The sequence below is a fragment of the Coregonus lavaretus genome (genome assembly GCF_964263955.1).
Source record: "Coregonus lavaretus genome assembly, chromosome: 18".
NCBI lineage: Eukaryota > Metazoa > Chordata > Actinopteri > Salmoniformes > Salmonidae > Coregonus > Coregonus lavaretus.
The window spans coordinates 13371376-13396923 of NC_140005.1; the positions used below are offsets into that span (position 1 = coordinate 13371376).

At 42.8% G+C, this 25548-nt stretch overlaps 1 protein-coding gene across 4 annotated transcripts; it reads left to right on the forward strand.

Annotated features, from left to right (window-relative positions):
- The first annotated feature begins 421 nt into the window (after positions 1-421).
- LOC311145437 (grainyhead-like protein 1 homolog) lies at positions 422-25228 on the forward strand. Of its 4 annotated transcripts, none has more exons than XR_014614590.1 (16): positions 434-575; positions 3144-3330; positions 6110-6189; positions 6398-6767; positions 7412-7494; positions 8077-8230; positions 8513-8624; positions 10491-10585; positions 14541-14787; positions 15021-15148; positions 18302-18330; positions 19354-19439; positions 22487-22572; positions 23338-23402; positions 23586-23832; positions 23963-25185. XR_014614590.1 is itself a non-coding variant. In XM_084181674.1 (15 exons), the coding sequence occupies exons 1-15, from the start codon at positions 556-558 to the stop codon at positions 23698-23700; spliced, it is 1857 nt and encodes a 618-aa protein (XP_084037800.1). In that variant the 5' UTR covers positions 422-555; the 3' UTR covers positions 23701-25228. The 4 variants fall into 4 exon arrangements, 2 of the variants coding, with proteins under 2 accessions (XP_084037800.1, XP_084037801.1); XR_014614591.1 differs by having other exon boundaries at positions 511-575; positions 14541-14751; XM_084181674.1 differs by having other exon boundaries at positions 422-575; positions 23586-25228.
- Positions 25229-25548: the final 320 nt, after the last annotated feature.

Below are 25548 nucleotides of genomic sequence, written 5' to 3' on the forward strand. Positions count from 1 at the left end.
TAATGGAAATACAGTAATTTTTGCAACCAAATGATTTTACTGTGCCCAGTCGCACACAGACTTTTATGACCACACAAAGTGCAACAGGTGGATTCAACATGATTAGCCTAATAATTATTTACATTTTCTTACCCTTAACAATAGTACAATTTGTGATAGTAGAACACAAAAATCACTGCATGCAGCGTGGGACACGGTTTTTACGCCTGCTACATTAGGTTAACCTTAATTCTGTCACAGTCCCATGTCACTGTCATCCTCATTGGCTCATGCTCTGGCTCCTAACCAAGCCCACAGGTAGACCAATACAAAGTACCAACACATGTTATTGACTTATTGGGCTCCGCCCCTTACCGCGTTGTAGCCTAATCCAATCCGATGCCCTGTCACAGGTAAAACCGGCCACATATTCTCACGCTATACTCCAAAATCCGACAAAACCCGTTCGTTCAGAGACACCTTTGCTGTGGCCCTCATCTTGCTTGAGTTTTTCTGGGGAAAGTAGACAGATCGGATTTACAGTACCAACTAGAAAGTCCAGTTCCACCAACCGAGATGTCACAGGATCATGACAAGTAAGTGTTTTCAGTCAGCACTGCAAGTCCAGCAGAACCAAATCAATGTGTTGAGAGTTCTAACAGTTTACTGAACTTTGGTGCAAAATGACCCGTCGATATTTGACTTTTTTTGGGGGGTTACCTGCGCAGGTGGATTCTAACGGAGTTTCCTGGACTGTGGGAAAGTTGACTTTTTGCCTGCCTGGCAAAACGACTATGATTCAATCTCCTTATTTATTGTACTTAGTGATTCAATCTCTATTTATCGTGCTTAGGATCAGTGAAAGCGCCGTTTGGGGCTTATAGCAGCTACAAGCGCTGTTTCTCTGGTCGGGTTCCAGCCTGCACGGCACAGGTGTGTTGGCTATCTCTCCACCTGTCGTGCTAGTTCAGGCGCCTGTTCCGAGTAACGTTCTGCCAACCAGTGTGTTATTGATGGGCGGTTCATTATTTGATTTGGCTCACAGTTATGTGGTTAGACTTTATTTTGTTTGTCGAAGATATTCGTCTTAACCCCCCCCCCAACTACACCTAACAGTACAATTTTTATTGTAGCCCAGGACAAGCACACCTGATTCAACTTGTCAACTAATCATCAGGCCCTTAATGAGTTGAATAAGGTGCTGTGGCTACAACAAAAATGTGTGCTGTGGGGGTACTCGAGGACCGGAGTTGGGAACCACTGCCCTAATCCATGGTTGTAATGGCATTTCTAATCGAACATGTAATTTTAATCGAAAAAATATTCATAATTATTTTTAGTATGGTTTTTTATCTTTGCTCCAGAGTGGTAATGTGTGAATGTATTTTGTCCGTTTCTGAGGGAATGACAAGGAGACTGTTGACTCCAGTGAAATCGTACACCTTTTAGGCGTTGGCCCCTTTAGTCAGAGGAACAATGTAAGCAAGATTTTCTCCGTTGTATTGTAGACATATAGTCACTGGACGAATAATTAATGTTGACAAAATAATTTAATTGATTGAGATAGTCAATATTAAATTTTATTATTAAGAAAATATTTGTGAATATTTTGATATTCACAAATAGGCCCTTGTTAAAGAAAAATAGTCCTACATGGATAAATACGAGCTTTTTCTTTTCCTCATCTCATAATTCCCAATTTTGTAATGTGTAATTTAGGCCCTACTGCATAGGCCAGCCTATTTCCCGTGAGATCAAAATACGGTGTGAGATCAAATGGGTTTCTCTCTCTTCAACCTTTCAGGAAAAACAATTTAGGTTAAGATATTTTTTTCAGTATCCAATTTAATGCTTTTTTTCCACATGGAAAACTTTTAGCTATCCTCTTTTGTTTTACAGTGGATTGCATATCCTCTACGTTTGTTTTTTTTTGCCAGTGAATAACGGATCTATCGGGTTGCAAATCCCTTACGCCCCAATTCGACCCGGGAAACATTTTGTGAGTGAAACAATTGGATATTGGATTACTAATAATAAGTTTGCCTTGACCATATCGAATAAAATCATTTGCTGTAGCAACTATAGCTTGGAAACCAGAGGATATAAATCCATACATTCTGTTTGTGCCACTCTGGAGATGCTTTTGTCTGAATTGAGGATAGAAAAGCTATATGTCTCTTATCTCACACTAGCCTCTATAGCGTTTTGTTTGTTCATTTAAGACAATATATTTAAGGAATGAAAGAAATAAGCCTAGTCTTTATGTCTAAAATGTCGTCATTGTTTGCACTTTAAATATTGTTCTAAAATAAAATCTCAAAGGCTCTGTTTGTGACTGTAAAATAATTCAGTTAAAAATAAAGGCAATTTATTAAAACAATAATTGTGTGATCATCATACACATGTATATAACATATAATTACACCATACATGTTAGTCTATATTCAATTCACTGAAATACTACAATCTCATTGTTCAATAATGTAGGGCTTGTGTTCTTTGTAACACCCTCTCACATTCTATGAAATAAAACTTGGTAAAAATTACTCATAGGCTTACTGTAAGTACCAAAAATGTATATATTGTAATAATGGTCCCTTTCTCTAATAGAATCACTCATCCTGTATGCTCACGCCTATGTTCTCAAGGTAGATACAGTTTTGTTCCAAGTATCTAATCGGCCCTGACTGTCTGATAAAGTACAGAGAGGCCAAAGTCAGTTAAGGGCCTATGATTATGACGATGATTGTTCCAAACAGGTTCTTTAAAAATAAAACTACACGTCTGAAAGATAAAGAATGACATTGTTGATCTCGCCAACCTGTTAGTCGGTTGTGAACAATGCAGTGATTGTTGCTCTGACCGTCTGTTGATTTACGTGCTGTCAGTCTGGCCTATCCATCTGATGTGAGTGACTCCCTGTCTAAATCTGAAGTGAACCAGTTAGAGAATCAGGGCCATATTAACTAAATATTTATAACTCAGTCTGTCTTTTGTGTGTAGCTTATAATTATGCAGATCCTGGTTTTGACATATACTGTATCCAGCTATCACGTTACTTTCCTTCATGACATTTGTCACTGCACTCCTGCTAACGTCTCTCTCTCTCTCTCTCTCTCTCTTTTTCTCCGTCTCTTCTCCCTTCTCTGTCTTCCCCTCCCCAGTAAGAGGCCGGTCCTGGTGTTGCAGAATGAGCCCAGCTATGGTCAGCGTCGGCCCTACACCAACGAAGACGAGGCGTGGAAGTCGTTCCTGGAGAACCCCCTGACGGCCGCCACCAAGGCAATGATGAGCATCAACGGGGACGAGGACAGCGCCGCCGCCCTGGGCCTGCTCTACGACTACTACAAGGTAACACAGGACCCAGGCTGGTCGAATACAGGCTGTTACGACTGCTACAAGGTAACACAGGACCCAGGCTGGTCGAATACAGGCTGGTATGAGTACAGGACCCAGGCTGGTTGACTACAGGCTGGTACGACTACTATAAGGTAACACAGGACCCAGGCTGGTCGAATACAGGCTGGTATGAGTACAGGACCCAGGCTGGTTGACTACAGGCTGGTACGACTACTACAAGGTGGCCTAAAAAAACAGGAATCAGTTGAGTCATTACTGGTACAGGAGCTGTGCTCACCCATAGGTGTCATGACACTGTTGAGGTACCACAACATGCCAAGCCTTATAGACTAGGCCTGCTACTCTAGTAGCAACACAACCTCTGCAGTTATTACTGATACAGGAGCCATGTTATTCCCACAGTTATTACTGATACAGGAGCCATGTTCACCCACAGTTATTACTGATACAGGAGCCATGTTCACCCACAGTTATTACTGATACAGGAGCCATGTTATTCCCACAGTTATTACTGATACAGGAGCCATGTTCACCCACAGTTATTACTGATACAGGAGCCATGTTCACCCACAGTTATTACTGATACAGGAGCCATGTTATTCCCACAGTTATTACTGATACAGGAGCCATGTTCACCCACAGTTATTACTGATACAGGAGCCATGTTCACCCACAGTTATTACTGATACAGGAGCCATGTTATTCCCACAGTTATTACTGATACAGGAGCCATGTTCACCCACAGTTATTACTGATACAGGAGCCATGTTATTCCCACAGTTATTACTGATACAGGAGCCATGTTATTCCCACAGTTATTACTGATACAGGAGCCATGTTATTTCCACAGTTATTACTGATACAGGAGCCATGTTATTCCCACAGTTATTACTGATACAGGAGCCATGTTATTCCCACAGTTATTACTGATACAGGAGCCATGTTATTCCCACAGTTATTACTGATACAGGAGCCATGCTATTACTGATACAGGAGCCATGTTATTCCCACAGTTATTACGACACCATACCACAACAATCCGAGCCATAGAGATAAACCACGTTGGAGAAACTCATTGAAGTAATAGCTGTGAGGTCTTAGTACTATTGCCTCTTAGTCATGACTGAATTAGCTTTACTACCTGCATCTGTGAAGCAGCAACAACTAATAGAGTTGTCTATGTACACTACCGGTAAAAAGTTTTAGAACACCTACTCATTCAAGGGTTTTGCTTTATTTTTACTATTTTCGACATTGTAGAATAATAGTGAAGACATCAGAACTACGAAATAACACATATGGAATCATGTAGTAACCAAAAAAGTGCTTCAAATAGCCACCATTTGCCTTGATGACAGCTTTGCACACTCTTGGCATTCTCTCAACCAGCTTCATGAGGTAGTCACCTGGAATGCATTTCAATTAACAGGTGTGCCTTCTTAAAAGTTAATTTGTGGAAATTTCTTTCCTTCTTAATGCATTTGAGCCAATCAGTTGTGTTGTGACAAGGTAGGGGAGGGTATATAGAAGATGGCCCTATTTGGTAAAATACCAAGTCCATATTATGGCAAGAACAGCTCAAATAAGCAAAGAGAAATGACAGTCCATCATTACTTTAATACATGAAGGTCAGTCAATACGGAAAATTACAATAACTTTTTAAGTTTCTTAAAGTGCAGTCGCAAAAACCATCAAGCGCTATGATGAAACTGGCTCTCATGAGGACCGCCACAGGAATGGAAGACCCAGAGTTACCTCTGCTGCAGAGGATAAGTTCATTGGAGTTACCAGCCTCAGAAATTGCATCCCAAATAAATGCTTCACAGAGTTCAAGTAACAGACACATCTCAACATCAACTGTTCAGAGGGGAGTGTATGAATCAGGCCTTCATGGTCGAATTGCTGCAAAGAAACCACTAATTAAGGACACCAATAAGAAGAAGAGAGACTTGCTTGGGCCAAGAAACACGAGCAATGGAAATTTGACCGGTGGAAATGTGTCCTTTGGTCTGGAGTCCAAATTGAAGATTTTTGGTTCCAACCGCCGTATCTTTGGGAGATGTTGTGTGGGTGAACGGATGACCTCCGCATGTGTAGTTCCCATCGTAAAGCATGGAGGAGGAGGTGTTATGGTGTGGGGGTGCTTTGCTGGTGACACTCTCTGTGATTTATTTAGAATTCAAGGCACACTTAACCAGCATGGCTACCACAGCATTCTGCAGCGATACCCCATCCCATCTGGTTTGCGCTTAGTGGGACTATAATTTGTTTTTCAATAGCACAATGACCAAACACACCTCCAGGCTGTGTAAGGGCTATTTTACCAAGAAGGAGAGTGATGGAGTGCTGCATCAGATGACCTGGCCTCCACAATCCCCCAACCTCAACCAAATTGAGATGGTTTGGGATGAGTCGGACGGCAGAGTGAAGGAAAAGCAGCCAACAAGTGCTCAAGCATTCCAGGTGAAGCTGGTTTAGAGAATGCCAAGAGTGTGCAAAGCTGTCATCAAGCCAAAGGGTGGCTATTTGAAGAATCTCAAATATAAAATATGTTTTGATTTGTTTAACAATTTTTTGGTCACTACATGATTCCATATGTGTTATTTCATTGTTTTGATGTCTTCACTATTATTCTACAATGTAGAAAATAGTAAAAATAAAGAAAAACCCTTGAATGAGTAGGTGTTCTAAAACTTTTGACCGGTAGTGTAGACATGGTTCTATTGGATGTGGTCAGAATCACAGCGGCTGTGTTTACCTTCCCATGCAGGTGCCCAGAGAGACGAGAACAATATCCCAGACCAAGACAGAGTCAATGGGCTCTGATGTGGATCCCAACAAAAGGTCCATGTAGGTATAACATCCCTTTACAAACCACTGGGGAGGGCAGATTACACCACACCACACCTCACCTCGCCTCACCTCACCACACCACACCTCACCTTGCCTCACTACACCACACCTCACTACACCTCACCACACCGTCTATGTTTGGTCCTTGTGATATTTCATCATAAACTGACATTTTACCCACCGTATTTATTTTTATTTTTTTCAGGCACTTGATGGCCCCCCTGCAGGAAGCTTCCATGGCATCAGCAGAGAGCAGGATCCAGTTCATGAAGGGCCCCATCAACATCCTGCTGCCCAACCAGCTGCCTGGCCAGGACAACAAGAGAGGGGTCCTTATCCCCTCCCCGGACACCACTGTCACCGTCTCTATCGCCGCCGTCCCCAACTACCCCAACGTCAAGATGGAGGTGCCCTCCCATAGCTTCTCTGTCATGGTGCCCTACCACCGAGCCGAGAGCGACAGCCACACGGCGGATTTCGCCAGACAGCTCACACACAGCCAGTTCAGCCCTAGCACCCAGCCTCGTACCCCCGACTCCACCTTCCCAGAGACCTACAAGGATGGTTCCCAAGAGGTGTGGACACAACAACAGGGATCCAATAGCCTCTTCTCTAGTCTAAAACCCCCACCACCCTCCTCCACACCCCCACTCTCAGATCTCTCTCTCCCGTCAGACAATACCCCTTTCACCTGAGCCTCTGGAGCTTATAACAGTGGGTCTCAGCCCTCCCTGTTTTTATTTGAACATTCCAAAATAGCAGACCAGCGTGTTATTATGCCATTGTCTAGCTCACACAATAAAGTGCTGTACTATTTCCCACCTACAATAGCCCAGGCCTTTCTCTCTCTCTCTCCATTTAACCTTGAGGGGGATTACCTTGGAAAGGGATAACCCAACACAACCCCCTTCACACAGGGAGCAGAGGAAGGAGCGAGGGAAGGAGAGAAGGAGGGAAGGATGAGAAGTGGTTTGTTTCCACTTCAGAGAGGGAGCGAGAGAGTGTAACAGAGAAAAAGAATGGTAAAGATGCAGCGAGAGAGTGTAAGAAAGAGAGAAACACTAAGAGCGAGAGAGAGAGGGCTCCCTTTACTCCCTGTAACCTCTGAGAGCGCTAGCTACAACCCTCATCATGGATGCTTGTCTAAATCCAGCCCCTCTCTCCTCTTTATCTGTCCTCTTTCTCTGTCCTCTTTCTCTGTCCTCTTTGTGTGCCACAGGTGTTCTCCTTCCCAGGGGATCTCCAGTTACGCATGGCCTCCATCTCGGCAGAGGAATACAGCGTGTTTGACACCGTGCCGGGGTAAGCCCTCCAGCCTGGCGGCCGCCCGCTGTCGCTTGCACACCGCCATTCAGCCCCTGATAGGAGATTCCAGAGAATAACCTTATTCACTACAGTCACCTGGGGGTCAGCAGATTCCCTCAGTTTAAAAGCTACAATGCCAAACATAATGTTATCAGGGACTCAGTGACACTATGAGGATTTTGGGTCATAATCAAACCAATGGGAAGGGACTGATGAGGGTGGTCCTATTCAAGGGGTGACATTTGCAATGTATTTTAGAGGTGGAAAATATATATCGACAAGAATATCAATATTTACATACAGTATATTCATAGATACTGAAAACATGTATAGATAGATTGTTTAGAATAAAGATAGATACCAGATAAACACCAGATGAATACTAGATACATAACTGTATTAATGTCTAGGCCTACTCTTTCCCTAGCCTGAAATCCAGACCTGTTTTGTGCCAAACATATGACACGGAGTACAAGGAGTGGAATGTCAGCACAAAGCAGGTCTGGATTTCAGGCTTTCCCTAAAGGAAAATACAAATGTAGCCTACTATAGTTTTGTCACTATTTATTTCCCGATTAGGAATAATTTTCAGTACACCCTGGAGGCGTCCAAGTCTCTGCGTCAGAAGACAGGTGACGGTACCATGACGTACCTGAACAAGGGCCAGTTCTACCCCATCAGCCTCAGGGAGATGGACAACAGCAAGCTGCACCACCCCATCAGCAAAGTCAGGGTAAGACCACACCACCAAGCTAGCTAGTTGTTCTACAGTAGTTCATGGTCAATAACAGAACTTAGATTGGTCCTTGTCTGTGTGCAGATCATTTGGCTAGGTCTCTCATGTAAAATATATCTCAGGTAAATATTTTGACAGAATAAACAGAGAAATCTTAGGCTAGTTGGTAGCTAATATGCTAATAGGAGCTAATGTACTAACAAGTAGGAGCTTGTTAAGTAGAATGTGTCAGTTAAGCTAGCACGATTGATGTCCCTGGGATTGTGTGCACCATTTCAGAGTGTGGTGATGGTGGTGTTCGGAGAGGAGAAGTGCAGAGACGACCAGCTGAAGCACTGGAAGTACTGGCACTCCAGACAGCATACAGCCAAACAGAGGTGTCTTGATATCGGTAAGAGCCCATGCTACTGAAGCCTACATGGAACACTAGTCCTCACAAACTCTTGAAGGAGACATTAAAGGCCTAATTTACTGTGCGATGCACAATTTAGTACACGTTTTCAACTGTTATTATCTAAAGTGAGGGAAGACAAAAAAAACTGGCTAAACATTAATTACTTTACCCTTTAAGATTGATCATGAACCTTAAATGTTTTATTACCTCTAGGAAATAACGGGTGCAAACTTCACATTACAAACGCTTATTAAATCAGGCCATAGTTTTTATGTCACATAAAGTCACCAGAAGTCCTGCCAGAATGGTGACGAATGCAGTTCATCATATTTACCTGACACTCTTCTTACCATACCATCCTGCACTGTCACGAGTCACTGTTGTTCCCTGAGTTTTTGTGCAACAATCACCCTCCATTTCCTCCCCCCTGTCACATGCTGTCTCTGTCTCAGCGCAAGTCTCATGACCTAGAAGGAGAAGCAGCCAGCTAGCCAAGGAGCCAGACAGGCAGACAGACCCACCCAATGAGCCAAAATCTCTATGCCACCTTAAATAAATAACTTAGTAGGAGATCTACGATGATCAGGTCCCCCTTGTCCATATACTCCTATTCATGATATAAAAGGAAAAACTGATCCTGGTTCTGATTGGTTGAATCTTAACAAACCATTATATTATTATTATTATTATAACAATACACCTGATTGGATGAAGGAGGGTGAGAATGTGGGTGGATATGGGACAAGGCCAGTAGTCATCTCTACTGCCTCTGATCTGGCAGACTCTAAACACAAATGCTTAGTTTGTAAATGATGTGTGAGTGTTGGAGTGTGCCCCTGACTATCCGTAAATGTGCTGTCTGGTTTGTTTAGTATAAAGAATATTTTAGCAATTACTTTACTTTTGATACTTAAGTAGATTTAAAACCAAATACTTTTAGACTTTTACTCAAGTAGTATTTCACTGGGTGACTTTCACTTTTACTTGAGTCATTTTCTATTAAGGTATCTTTACTTTTACTCAAGTATGACAATTGGGTACTTTTTCCACCACTGCCTATTTGTTAATGATACCTGTGTCAACTGAGCTCCATGGTGGCTCCCTATCGGGACAATACAGCAGCTTAATTCTCTGGAGGTAGACTGATCAATCTTACTCTGCACGCACACACTGTGAAAGGTGAACTCAGTTCTGCTTGACGGAGGAAAGTGTATTGTCTCACTTGCAGTCTGACTTTGATGGAAGGACTGTGGGAGAAAGGTGAGCGTTGAGACAACCTGCTTGCTTTCGATTAAAGTAGTCAGTCAGCAACGTAGAGGTGCCCTACTAAAACAGTGTGGTTTCTGGCATAGGGCTATAGGCCTAATAAGGGAATTTGATGGGATTGGTCAGAAGTTTGGAGACAAGCACCTCAATTTCCGAAAAAATGGCAGAGTGAAAATGTTTCTGAAGGATTAGACTTGGTAGTACAATAACGCAAGACTACGAGACCAATACCACAGAGCATGCTTTTTTAGCCACACCTTTGAGGACAAAAAGCTTGTTTGTTTATCAAACAACTAAGATGTGGGATGGGACCTCACCAGGGTGGGAGCACATTCTCAATGGTTGTATCTAATACAAGCTATTGATCTTCACTTAATTCTTATGCAAGGCTCCTAAGACCTTTGATTCAGCCCAGTCATAATAATAATAATAATAATAAGTAGAAGAAGAAGATGAAAATAACCTTCCACCTCTCCATACTTCAACTTAGTTTCATAACTTAGCCACCGCCGCGCTTATCTTAGCAGCCTCTTCATTGAGCTTCTTATGTCAGTGCTAACTGTACTAACAGTCCATTATGTGTTCCATGGTTCCCAGCTGACTACAAGGAGAGCTTCAACACAATCAGCAACATTGAGGAGATCTCCTACAACGCCGTCTCATTCACCTGGGACATCAATGAGGAGGCTAAGGTGAGGTATAGGAAACATACCTTTTGGTATGAGGAATCAGAGAAAAAAGGTGAAGGGAGATGGAAAGATAGTTGTAAACCTAATTGTTTTTCCCTACAACACATGATTGGGACGATGATGCCAAGTGTTTCTGAAGGATTAGGTGTATCTGATCACAACTTCCTCATCTTAAAATGAACCATAAACATTCTGTGAGAATGCGACTGAAGACTCTTCCAAAAATAGACTGCCTTCCCTTGCTCTGAAGGTTAGGATGTGTTTTGGCCATCACAGCAAAGGTGTCAGGTGATGCAAACCAATTTGTCAGCAAGCGATCGTCACACGCTTTGTCCTTTGTTTTCTTCTAAATGCCCATTATGGAAAGTGGTCCTTCGAGTTTTGATCGAAGAATAAAGGCATTTATTGTCCCAGTGTTTTGGGTCCTTTGGTTGCGTAGAGACAGGTCGGCGGCAGTGAACAGGTACATACGTAGGTGTTTGTCTGCCGTCGAGGCCACATTCTTAATTCATTCTACGTCACCCCAATTGTTGAGCTACAGTGATGCACGTACAAGGGAGGCCTAAGGAGCTAAGACTTGCCTACTGCCTAACAATTGGAATGAGGAAACGCGGTAGGGGGGCAGAACTGGATTTGACAGCTAGCGATGGAATCCTGTCCGACCGGGTACGAGGTGACAGACAAAATCCACCGTCCCTGACCAGTTTGTTGGGTTGTGAGGGATGGCGTCAACAGACAATCTCACAGACGCTTTAGCTAGCGCTTTGTGTTCATGTGGTGCTATGACACTGCTACTGTTGACTGTTCTACTGTTAGCCTGGGATGCTAACACAAACAGACTAACAGATAGACAGGCAGACAGGACGGTGCCACAGTTAATCTATCCCTTCAATCTCCTTGCTCTTTGGTTGTCTTCACTGAGGGAGACACACACACACACACACACACATATAACCAGGGTGTGGATCTTCTCATCTCATGACCTGAGGCCTGTGTCCATAGGATAAAGGACGTCCATCCTTGTGTTTGTACTGTGTATAATCACCTGTGTGTATGCACCGTCTGTTTGTTAGAACCACAGATGAGTCAGGTGTAAGGTGTCACGCTAAGGATGTTTGTGTGTGTGTGTGAAATATGCTTTACCTCCTCTTGCTGTACCCCCTGATGATTTAATAACTTAGGCACACACTGTTTAGTCGGAAGGCAGAAATGAAACAAGTCAGAGTAGGAGCAGCCTTTCGCAAATGTTGACACGATTTGGGCTTCTTGACAGAACACTCTGCTATGATCATGAGAATGGAGCATTACACGATGAGATCATCTTTACTGAAGATGAGCAATTGCAAAAACGTTGAAATGGAACATAACTGTATAGCTCATGAGACTATGTTACGCCATACATGACTTTACATGAAGTTAGCCACATAGCCTGCTGGTTACCCAAAGTGGTAAGTAACTATTTGATTAAACCAAGGATCTAATTTAGAAAACTAGTTAGACTCTGCTTAAAATGAACTGCAAAAACTAGTTACTGAATAGTTACTATGTGACTATACCAATAAATTAACAGTTCAGTCTAACTACATGAAATCTGTGCAACTTGCAGTAAAGGTTTTTCAGTATTTTTTTTTTTTTTTAGTGGTTATAATATTAAGTAAGCATATTGAAATAGTTTTTTCTCTAGAAAGCGATGTATTGAAATAGCTTTCTGGAACCTTGTTTTAGTGGTTGGCAGTAGAACCAAGAGTCAACATGTAATTACCACTGTCTGCCAAAAGAGGGAGACACACACCAGTTCAGTGAAGACAGCATGTACATAAACAAGGAACCAGACAAAGAGATCTTTTTGTTCCTGAGAATTCAGTGGGAGTGGAACCAGTGGGAATGCGCTTGAATAAATATTATCTAATTTATTGTGCATGGAACATCAGTCAATGACAAAGAATAGAATCAACATTTTCCCAATGTTGCATATATATATATACAGTGGGGAAAAAAAGTATTTAGTCAGCCACCAATTGTGCAAGTTCTCCCACTTAAAAAGATGAGAGACGCCTGTAATTTTCATCATAGGTACACGTCAACTATGACAGACAAAATGAGATTTTTTTTCCAGAAAATCACATTGGAGGATTTGTAATGAATTTATTTGCAAATTATGGTGGAAAATAAGTATTTGGTCAATAACAAAAGTTTCTCAATACTTTGTTATATACCCTTTGTTGGCAATGACACAGGTCAAACGTTTTCTGTAAGTCTTCACAAGGTTTTCACACACTGTTGCTGGTATTTTGGCCCATTCCTCCATGCAGATCTCCTCTAGAGCAGTGATGTTTTGGGGCTGTCGCTGGGCAACACGGACTTTCAACTCCCTCCAAAGATTTTCTATGGGGTTGAGATCTGGAGACTGGCTAGGCCACTCCAGGACCTTGAAATGCTTCTTACGAAGCCACTCCTTCGTTGCCCGGGCGGTGTGTTTGGGATCATTGTCATGCTGAAAGACCCAGCTACGTTTCATCTTCAATGCCTTTGCTGATGGAAGGAGGTTTTCACTCAAAATCTCACGATACATGGCCCCATTCATTCTTTCCTTTACACGGATCAGTCGGCTGGTCCCTTTGCAGAAAAACAGCCCCAAAGCATGATGTTTCCACCCCCATGCTTCACAGTAGGTATGGTGTTCTTTGGATGCAACTCAGCATTCTTTGTCCTCCAAACACGACGAGTTGAGTTTTTACCAAAAAGTTATATTTTGGTTTCATCTGACCATATGACATTCTCCCAATCCTCTTCTGGATCATCCAAATGCACTCTAGCAAACTTCAGACGGGCCTGGACATGTACTGGCTTAAGCAGGGGGACACGTCTGGCACTGCAGGATTTGAGTCCCTGGCGGCGTAGTGTGTTACTGATGGTAGGCTTTGTTACTTTGGTCCCAGCTCTCTGCAGGTCATTCACTGGTCCTCCCGTGTGGTTCTGGGATTTTTGCTCACCGTTCTTGTGATCATTTTGACCCCACGGGGTGAGATCTTGCGTGGAGCCCCAGATCGAGGGAGATTATCAGTGGTCTTGTATGTCTTCCATTTCCTAATAATTGCTCCCACAGTGGATTTCTTCAAACCAAGCTGCTTACCTATTGCTGATTCAGTCTTCCCAGCCTGGTGCAGGTCTACAATTTTGTTTCTGGTGTCCTTTGACAGCTCTTTGGTCATGGCCATAGTGGAGTTTGGAGTGTGACTGTTTGAGGTTGTGGACAGGTGTCTTTTATACTGATAACAAGTTCAAACAGGTGCCATTAATACAGGTAACGAGTGGAGGACAGAGGAGCCTCTTAAAGAAGAAGTTACAGGTCTGTGAGAGCCAGAAATCTTGCTTGTTTGTCGGTGACCAAATACTTATTTTCCACCATAATTTGCAAATAAATTCATTAAATATCCTACAATGTGATTTTCTGGATTTTTTTTCTCAATTTGTCTGTCATAGTTGACGTGTACCTATGATGAAAATTACAGGCCTCTCTCATCTTTTTAAGTGGGAGAACTTGCACAATTGGTGGCTGACTAAATACTTTTTTTCCCCACTGTATATATACTGTGTATATGTAATATATCTAATCTATCTATCTAATCTGTCTCCAGAATATACAAACAGGGTGTATGCCTTAAGTGTAAGATACCTTACATTGTGCACAATCACTATAGTGTTTAACATAGAGGCAATGGAACCCATCTTTTTGTCAATATATCCTCCCTTCTGTCCACCCCCATCCTCCTATGAGCCAGTCAGGAACCACCTCATATGTAATTCAGTGTAATTGCAATTTGCATGGTATGTGTTGCTATGCACGGTTTTAATGTACCTGAATTACTCCACAAACAAAATTCAAAAAACAACATCATAAATCTTGCTCCTCCTCTTCCGCCTTCATCATCCTCTTCCTCATTTTCCTCCTCCTCAGATCTTCATCTCGGTCAACTGTCTGAGCACAGACTTCTCCTCCCAGAAGGGTGTAAAGGGCCTGCCCCTGAACCTGCAGATAGACACCTACAGCTACAACAACCGCAGCAACAAGCCCATCCACCGGGCCTTCTGCCAGATCAAGGTGTTTTGTGACAAGGGAGCTGAGAGGAAAATCAGAGACGAGGAGAAGAAACAGTCCCGTAGGAAGGGCAAGTGCACCGACCTCAACACCAGTCTGGGTTCATGTGAGTGTCCACTGAGCACAGACACACAGACATGGACATACTCACAGAGGGGCAAGGACGCACGTACACACACACACACACACACACACACACAGTCAAAACATGCGTATACGTGCACATATTATGCTCATGACACAATTATATTTTTTGTGATCACACACAATAATATGATCTATTCTTGCAATGATACACACCAACAAGTCTAATTATTTGTCATTTTTGCCCCTCCATAGATGTGGACGTTAAAGTCCCTCTCCTTCAGAAGCATAATGATGTCACAACCTTTAAGATGATGATTGACTTTGAGACCCAGCCGGTTCTCTTTATCCCTGACATCCACTTCTCCATCGTCCAGCGCCATGTGAGTACCAAGCCCCTAAACACTGATCTGTGGTCAGTTTAGCATTTTACCCTCTAAAGGTTAAGGTTAGGATTGGGGGAGGGTAAGCTGATCCTAGATCTGTGCCTAAGGGCAACTTCTATCCGACCTTGACAGGGTCAGCATTCTGGGCCAGGTCACGGAAGACAGGGTTATGCAGCGTATAGCTACCACATAAATCATATTAATCAACGGTACCGGTGACATTCAAACTGATATAAAAAAAATCTGTTTGGTTTTCCTGGTATAGTGTACGTGTGGTGATAAGGCTGTTATCAGATTCATTGGAACAAAATGATAAACCCCAACCCTTTTTTGAGTGGATTCCGCAAAAGAAAATTAAAAAGAGAATTGTCCATTGTTTTGATCTACGTATAGTTGCACAAGTGGACCACAACAGCCATGCATTTAGATAACATAGTAGTTATACCTACTAAGATAATATACAGTACTTGGTGCAGATTCAATCATGCAAACCTTATCAAAGGGCATTTGAATGCAACTCCAACCAGCCTCTGACTACCAAAGCATCCAGTCCACCCCCTCCATGTCTCTTTCAGACTTCTAAAGAGCCACTCATTCTGACAGTCCTTCACTAAATACCAGGAGTTATTTAGTGGGTGGATATCCCCTAAGGCTATTTTACTTTAGGGTGTAGGGGCTTTTGCCTATTGTTAATAGATGAGTTAGTGACCAAACCCTAGTGTTTGAAGTCTAAGCCCTAAACACCATTGATGTCCAATGATTTTGAGAGGATCCGCAGTGCATTATGTACGATCAGAGTTAAGAAATGTCCTAAATGTTCCCAAAAATTCCCAGGTTTTCCAGAAATCCTGGTTGAAATTACAGAAGTTTATTTTGGAACCCTACATAGGGGGATGTGTTATGTCTATGCCATGTTATAGCCCTGTATAGCCAGCCCAGCACTCCTCATAACAGTCATTCCTCCAGCTGGTTGGGCCAAGGTGGCAGTCTGAAGACGGGTTCCAGGCACCACACTCTGGCGGTCGCCGCTCGGAGAGTGGTATTCTCTGGGATGTATATATGATCACCATGGACAAGCAGCTATTTCTGTTTTTAAGAGCCTATTAGAAAGAACAGAGTAGTCGCCTAGTGCCTGGCCAATGTCATTGTCACTTTGTCAGAGGGTTTGTCCCAAATGGCACACTATTTACTATGTAGTGTAGTACACTACTGTTGACCATTGCCGTATGGGCCTTAGTCAAAAGTAGTGCATCTATTTCATATATAGTGCACTACTTTTGACCAGGACTAAAAAGTTGTGCACTATATAGGGAATAGGGTGCCATTTGGGACGCAGCCATAGAGTTTGTTTTGGTTGACTAATACGGTAAGATGTGGGTCACATCTCATGTGGTTCCCGGCTGGTAAACAGTTTCAACTCCTACTCAGGACAAGGTGCAGGTCAAGGTGACTAAAACACACAGTGTAGACCTACCTGTTGGCCAGGACACTGTAGTCCTGTAATTTCATTGGTTGGTTATTTTTTATTTAATTAACTAGGCAAGTCAGTTAAGAACAAATTCTTATTTACATTGACAGCCTACACCGGCCAAACCCGGACAACGCTGGGCCAATTGTGCGCGGCCCTATGGGACTCCCAATCACGGCCAGTTGTGATACAGCCTGGAATCGAACCAGGGGGTCTGTAGTGACGCCTCAAGCACTGAGATGCAGTGCCTTAGACCGCTGCGCCACTCGGGAGGTTATATAACCGGGGAGGTTCCAGTGCCATCTGATAGGTGGAGATGGCCTTGGGAGAGATCCCAAGGTTTATAGGTGTGCGAGCCAAATGATCTTACATGGTGCTTCAAAACATGTTTGGAATCACTCTCGTATGCATGCATATCTCATCATTTCTATATAATTGATTATGGAAGCCCAGTGGTTTCTTAATAAGGAACCTAATGCAGTATGTCTAGAGTAGACTGCACCTGTTGCACTTGTAAGGGTAGTGTAGCGCTGTCTGTCTACGTGTGGTATGTCAGGTCTCTCTCTTCATTACCCAACAACACAGCTCATAGTGGCACTAGCAGTGTTCCTAGCCACCCCTGGACTCTGAACCCTCCTTGGCCTAGCAGTGTGACATCACATGGCCCTATGGGTGGTTGCAGGAAGCCTAGAGTGAACCATTTTCCCTAGACTTGGAAGATGGGCAGACAGTGTTGTTTTGATTAATCCCTGTGGCTCTGTAGAAAGTGAACTTTGACTGCCCCCTGTTGGCCACAGTGGCACCAGGGTCTGTTCATTAGGTTTACATGTTTGAAAAATATTATTGCAACAGAAAACTAAAATGAGTGTCCAGGTAGTCCCTACCTGTTTCAGTCCGTTTGGTGCCTAATGAACATGACCCAGCTGAGCTCATTGAGTTCTCTGGTTTCTGGGCCACATGGTGTTGCTGACCTGCAGGGTGGACTGAGCTGAAAATAAACCTTTGCTGTTTACCATTCTGATCCAGCCTGGAAGGAAAACATTTATTTTGACACACAATTGGCAGAAAATGGCAACCCAGTGAATCAGTTGGTGATTAGCATGGGGACTTGGTTTCCTCTGAGAATAGACTATTGATTTGGTCTGGTCCAGGTGGTTAGTGCGCGCTCCTCAACTACATAGTGGAGTAGTAAACACTAACAACATGATTATACATACCACAATTCCTCCTAAAATATGGATACTGCTTAGTTACACACGACTGCACTCTGTTACCTGTGAATGTGTTTAGCATTGATGAGACAATTAACGTATGGAAATCAGGTCAGAAGGCTAGTGGGCCAATTAAATGTATCCTTCTAACCAGGTTGCACTCATCTTGTGCTGCATGAATGGCCTTCTTTAGGATTTATGAACCGAAAGTGTTACTCAAAATAATCTGAACTGCATATTACAGTAATAAATTAAAGCATGCTCTCATGTTCAGGGAAAATATTTCAATCATATCCAAAACACTGTCATCAGTTTTGATTCAAGAGGTCCCTTAGAAGTCCAATAGAAGTCCAATAGACCTATTCCATATTAGATTAAATGACCTCTTTCAGATGTATGACTGTGTCTTTTCACCCTTGACCCATTTTATTCCCTTCCCTCTTTCTCTATTCTCTCTCTTTCTCCATGCAGCCCTTCTCACAAGAAGATGGAGAGGAAAGGTGAGTTCCTGGAAACATTGATTTCACGCTAATTCGTTTTCTTGGACAAGTAGATGGAAAATGGCTGGAGTAAATAAAGTATGGCCACTTATATGGTTGCTGTTGGACCGAGACAACCTTTAGCTCTTCCAGTTTCAACCTTTAGCTCTTCCAGTTTCAACCTTTAGCTCTTCCAGTTTCAACCTTTAGCTCTTCCAGTTTCAACCTTTAGCTCTTCCAGTTTCAACCTTTAGCTCTTCCAGTTTCAACCTTTAGCTCTTCCAGTTTCAACCTTTAGCTCTTCCAGTTTCAACCTTTAGCTCTTCCAGTTTCAACCTTTAGCTCTTCCAGTTTCAACCTTTAGCTCTTCCAGTTTCAACCTTTAGCTCTTCCAGTTTCAACCTTTAGCTCTTCCAGTTTCAACCTTTAGCTCTTCCAGTTTCAACCTTTAGCTCTTCCAGTTTCAACCTTTTAGCTCTTCCAGTTTCAACCTTTAGCTCTTCCAGTTTCAACCTTTAGCTCTTCCAGTTTCAACCTTTAGCTCTTCCAGTTTCAACCTTTAGCTCTTCCAGTTTCAACCTTTAGCTCTTCCAGTTTCAACCTTTAGCTCTTCCAGTTTCAACCTTTAGCTCTTCCAGTTTCAACCTTTAGCTCTTCCTGTTTCAACCTTTAGCTCTTCCAGTTTCAACCTTTAGCTCTTCCAGTTTCAACCTTTTAGCTCTTCCAGTTTCAACCTTTAGCTCTTCCAGTTTCAACCTTTAGCTCTTCCAGTTTCAACCTTTAGCTCCACCAGTGAAAGCCCCGTTTCACGTGAAGCTTCTAAACTTCTAGGAAAGACGCTGAGAGTTGATTGTGTCATGCTCTATTATGTAGTTGTTAGGGTGGTTGTTAGGGTTGTTGTTAGGGTTGTTAAGGCCTTCCTGCTATTTCTCTGGGAGAGGGCCTCACAGGCGTAACAGGAGTGTATGCGTGTGCGTGCGCATGCGTGAGTGTGTATGTGTGCATAAGCGCTCTAAACCAACCTGTCATGTGTGTCCGTTGCAGTTCGGGCATGAAGAGATCGCTCTACGCCCAGGATGAGTTTGGTTCACCTTCCAATAAGCTGGCTAGAATGGACAAGCCCAAGAAAGGTGTGTGTGCCTGCCCACCAATGCACTGTGTATACACTACTGATAAGGTCACTGTTTATCACGAAACCAGAGAGGGAGGAGTGTGTGTGTGTGTTATGGCTTGCCTTGAAGGCCACCAATACCCCAACACACACACACACACACACACACACACCTTGCCCATAGATGTGAGGCACGTGATTCCATATTTACCCAGCCCCTGAAAACACGTGCCGCATCCCCCCTCCCCCAGTGAATAACACAATATCATTGTTCATTCTCACCTCTCTCACACAATTCACACACAAGGACACGCTCTTCATCCTTCATCAGCATATGAACACACATGCAAACACACACACACACACACTCAGAGAGCTGGGCAGTATTTCTGTTAAATGTATTTGAAATGTGTATTTCAACTACCTTTGACTATTTTGTAATTTGTATTTCATTTGCCTACTACAATCCAATTTTCAAAATACAAAAAACATTCCTATACTTTTTTTTATAGTGGTTCACAATTTTGTAGCCCCTTTTTAGTCTGCATTGTTATCAGAAGTCTGATGACACTATAGTGTCATCAGGGCTAATTGCTAATGTAGTTTTGTATTTTTAAATACAAAATACATGTATTTTAAAGAGACTCTCTGGTACTTTTGTATACTTTTTAGCCAGTAGTTCTGAAAGTAGCGTCTACGTGCCAAAAATGTTCCCCGAAAATTGCACATACAGTGAGCTCCAAAAGTATTGGGAGAGTGAACCATTTTTTTTTGTTTTGGCTCTGTACTCCAGCACTATGGATTTGAAATGATACAATGATTTTGAAGTTAGTGCAAACTGTCATCTTTAATTTGAGGGCATTTCCATCCATATCGGGTGAACAGTTTAGAAATTACAGCACTTTTTGTACATAACCCCCATTTTTTTAGGACCAAAAGTATTGGGACAAATTCACTTATGTGTATTAAAGTTGTCAAAAGTCTAGTATTTGGCCCCATATTCATAGCACGCAATGCTTACATCAAGCTTGTGACTCTACAAACATTGTTGGATGCATTTGCTGTTTGTTTTGGTTGTGTTTCAGATTATTTTGTAATAAATAACCTACAATTTCCATTCTCAAAGCATTAATGAAACCTCTCAGGAAAACTTTCAAGGAACCTCTCAGAACCTCCCTGCAACCTAAAAATAAATGTTCCCAGAACAGGCAACATTTTCACTTCTGTTTTCAGAATGTTTAAAAAACGTATGGCTTCGTTCCCACAATCAATGTCAAACCAACAACATACTATCCCACAACTTCCAAGGAACCAAATCAAATTATATTTGTCACATGCGCCGAATACAACAGGTGTAGACTTTACCATGAAAATAAAAAATTAAATAGTAATAAAATAACGAGACTATATACAAGGAGTACCGGTACCAAGTAAATGTGGGCACGAGATAGTTGAGGTAGTATGTACATGTATACTGAAGAAAAATATAAACGCAACATGTAAAGTGTTGGTTCCATGTTTCATGAACTGAAATAAAAGATCCCAGAAATGTTCCATATGCACAAAAAGCTGATTAAACAACATGATCATTACACAGGTGCACCTTGTACTGTGGACAATAAAAGGCCATTCTAAAATGTGCAGTTTTGTCACACAAATCAATACCACAGATGTCTCAAGTTTTGAGGGAGTGTGCAATTGGCATGCTGACTGCAAGAATGTCCACCAGAGCAGTTGCCAGAGAATGTAATGTTTATTTCTCTACCACAAGCCGCCTCAAGAGAATTTGGCTGTACGTCCAACCGGCCTCACAACTGCAGACCACTTGTAACCACGCCAGCCCAGGACCTCCACATCCGGCTTCTTCACCTGCGGGATAGTCTGAGACAAGCCATCCGGACAGCTGATGAAAATCTGGATTTGCACAACTGAAGAATGTCTGCACATATTATCAGAAACTGTCTCAGGGAAGCTCATCTCCGTTCTCGTCATCCTCACAAGGGTCTTGACCTGACTGCAGTTCGGCGTCGTAACCGACTTCAGTGGACAAATGCTCACCTTCGATGGCTACTGGCACGCTGGAGAAATGTGCTTTTCACGGATTAATCCCGGTTTCAACTGTACCGGGCAGATGGCAGACCGCGTGTATGACGTTGTGTGGGCGAGCGGTTTGCTGATGTCAACGTTGTGAACAGAGTGCCCCATGGTGGCGGTGGGGTTATGGTATGGGCAGGCATAAGCTACGGACAACGAACACTGTGCATTTTATAGATGGCAATTTGAATGCACAGAAACACGAGATCCTGAGGCCAATTGTCTTGCCATTCATCTGCCAACATCACCTCATGTTTCAGCATGATAATGCACGGCTCCATGTCGCAAGGATCTGTACACAATTCCTGGAACCTGGAAATGTCCCAGTTCTTCCATGGCCTCCATACTCACCAGATGTCACCCATTAAGCATGTTGGGAGGCTCTGGATCGACGTGTACGACAGCGTGTTCCAGTTCCCACCAATAACCAGCAACTTTGCACAACCATTGAAGAGGAGTGGGACAACATTCCACAGGCCACAATCAACAGCCTGATCAACTCTATGCGAAGGAGATGTGGCTGCATGAGGCAAATGGTTGTCACACCAAATACTGACTGGTTTTCTGATCCACGCCCCTACTTTTTTTAATGTATCTGTGACCAACAGATGCATATCTGTATTCCCAGTCAGGTGAAATCAATAGATTAGAGCCTAATGAATTTATTTCAATTGACTGATTTTCCTTATATGAACTGTAACTCCGTAGCATTTGTGTGTTACTGTGCCAGATCTGATAGAACACTGTGTGAGGTATTGGCCACTTGAGACCGGGACATAGTGAGAAGCTCAGAGGTCCAAACCCACTTCAAGGGCCTCACCACTATTAACTTCAGCAGAAAATATATCTGACCTTGCGAAGTTAATGTGTTGTGTGATTCGGGGTGTGTGTCCTGCAATGACCATTTGAGTGTGTCTGTGTGTGTATGAGTGATCAATATGTCTCACTGCACGCCTCCTCTCTCCTGTGTAGTTCTGCTGTACGTGCGTAGGGAGACAGAGGAGGTGTTTGACGCGGTCATGCTGAAGAACCCAACAATGAAAGGCCTGGTGGAAGCAGTAAGTTCTTACTAAATATAAATAGGAAATGAACACTGCCAGACATATGGTGACCGTTATGGGAGGCTGGTCACATTGCATCACTCCAGTGACACTAGTGTGGGTGGCACTGTTTGTGACACGGCCCACTCTGCCACACAGACTCCTCTACCCTGCAATTACCCATGTCCACTATCTGTCTCTCTCAGCTTGATCCTAATTCAACCCAGCATGAGAGAGAGGGAGAGCTATGACCTCAACTCTTTCCTCAAAATGAAATAGAGGGAAAGACTGGGAGAGAGAATGAGAAAGGGGGACGCTAAAGGAGGACAGGAGGACAGAGGCATGACCATGTGTAGGGTCTCCGCTTCTCCGTGTAGTCATTCAGCCTTCCCGTCACGGGGGGGGTTTGTCTGTCTGGCCTAGTGCACTAAGACAAAGTGGACAGGGGACATCCCTCAGCAGGGGAAATGGGGCTGTGGGGAAACTCGACATGGGTCCCCGACTGCCTCCATAACAGGCCAAATGAGTTGTGACAGGACTGGACCTGGCCTCTTAGTTTCTCGGGGAGGGGAGTGTGGGCAGCTGGACAGCTGGGGAGCAAATGGGGGCAAAGATACCGCACACACGTCTCTTTTCTTTCCTGGTTGAATTTGGCTTCTGTTTAATGTCTGCCAATCGACCTGAGTAATTGTTAGGGTGGTCTACTGTATATTTAATTTCCATTCTCTTCTTTCGAAAGAGAGACTACTGTATAACAAGCCTTTGTTGCTCCGCTTCTTCCAGTTATCAGAGAAGTACAACGTGCCGCTCGAGAAAGTGGGGAAAGTCTACAAGAAATGCAAGAAAGGGTAAGTTGTTCTCATCAATGGTAAATCTATTTACCATGATTTAAGATCATTCTACAACAAGTAAAAGCTATATTTGTGAAGAAACAGGCCTTTCATATATTTTACACAACATAAGATTCTGACCATAGAAATGGAATGACTAGATTATATTACTACTGACATTCCTATCTGTCCCTCTATTAGGATTCTAGTCAACATGGATGACAACATCATCAAGCACTATTCCAACGAAGACACCTTCCAGATCTCTATGGAGGAGCTAGGGGGCGTTTTTAAACTCACCCTGACTGAAATCTGATTGGCCCAAAAGGAGGGGTGGGGAGTGATTGACACTATCACCGCCCAGTCCACAAAGAGTGTGGACATAGGGCAGCTTGTAAAGTTGTTGTAAATGACTCTTAGTTTACACATACACATGGCATTGGCCCAGGCACCGAACATGGATAGAATGTCTCAGACATTAGCCATATCTACAGTCCACTAGCCTGGTCCCAGATTTGTTGTTAGGCATGCCAATGATCATTGCGGTTTCGAGACAGCATAGACAGATCTGGGACCAGGCTTAAACTGTCCACCGGTCTGAGAGACCGTGTTCTTCTTTATTTGTGATGTCACTAATCCAAGTTACAAAGCCACTGCTCTATTGTCATGATGCCATTGTGTTGATGGCTTTATGTAGACTTTTGATACATTTATGATACTTTTGTATTTAAGAATTGAGTCTGACAAGAAGCCCTCATAGCTATGTCTTATAGGTATGCTAAGGCCATTTGAGAATCTTTGTTATTTGTGTGGCATGTCTCTCAGTATCTTTGTGTTGTACATGGAATAAGTGAGAGCATCAGGCTAATTGCATTGCTTTTGCCATTAGCATCATAGGAGAGTGATCTGGAGATGTATGCAATACTTTAGCCTGGTCCTTGATCTGTTTGGTCTGTGTTGCCAATTCACGTGGGGATTGTCATGTCAAACAAGACAAGACAGTACAAACACAACTGGGACCAGGCTAGCTATCCTTATGCCTCAGGTTGCATTTTATCTGCCCCTTGGAAAGGGTTGTCACTAGTTGCCACAAAGTCAAATTGGCTATATTGTAAAAAAGAAAACTAAAATGTAGCTTTTTGGTCTTAATTTAAGGTTAGGGTTAGGAATAAGGTTAACAGTGTGGTTAGGGTTAGGAATAAGGTTAGCAGTGTGGTTAGGGTTAGGAATAAGGTTAGCAGTGTGGTTAGGGTTAGGAATAAGGTTAGCAGTGTGGTTAGGGTTAGGAATAAGGTTAGCAGTGTGGTTAGGGTTAGGAATAAGGTTAGCAGTGTGGTTAAGGTTAGGAATAAGGTTAGCAGTGTGGTTAGGGTTAGGAATAAGGTTAGCAGTGTGGTTAGGTTTTAAATCTGATTTTTAAGAAGATAAATTGTAGAAACAGGCGGGGGTTTAGCCATAATTATGACTGTGGCTGTGGTAACTAGTGATGACCCTCGGAAAGCCATAGTACTTAATCTATTAAATTAGGATATCTATTAGGATATTTAGCACACAAAGTGAGTGCAAACGCGTATTGTAAATAGAGAGAGTGGAGTGGCCTGGTTGGCTTACTCACTGTATTGATACTAAACATCCTGGCAGTATTTAGTATGTATGTAATGTACACACTACCACAGTCTGGCAGTTAGTATGATATAATCTGTGTTTGTTGCTACTGTATGTGTGTTTTGAGTATGAGCATGTAATGTATGTGTGTGTCATATGGATTTCTGAATAGAATGGAGAGCAGAAAATTTCCCTCATACTGCTTTAGCATTTGGCCTCTTCATAAGTATTACATGTCTAAAAAATAATAATAAGAAAATAATTATCAACCCTTCACTCATTCAGCTATGTGGAGGCTGCTGAGGGGAGAACGGCTCATAATAATGGCCAGAACACAGCAAATGGAATGGCATTGAACACCTGGAAACCATGTGTTTGATGTATTTGATACCATTCCACTGATTCCACTCCTGTCATTACCACGAGCCTGTTCTCCCCAATTAAGGTGCCACCAACCTCCTGTGGTTCAGACTATTAGACTATTAGTACATAGGAAGTGCAATAAGTCAGTGATTGAAGCTCAAACACATTCAGATGGACAGATTTTCCCTTTCTTATC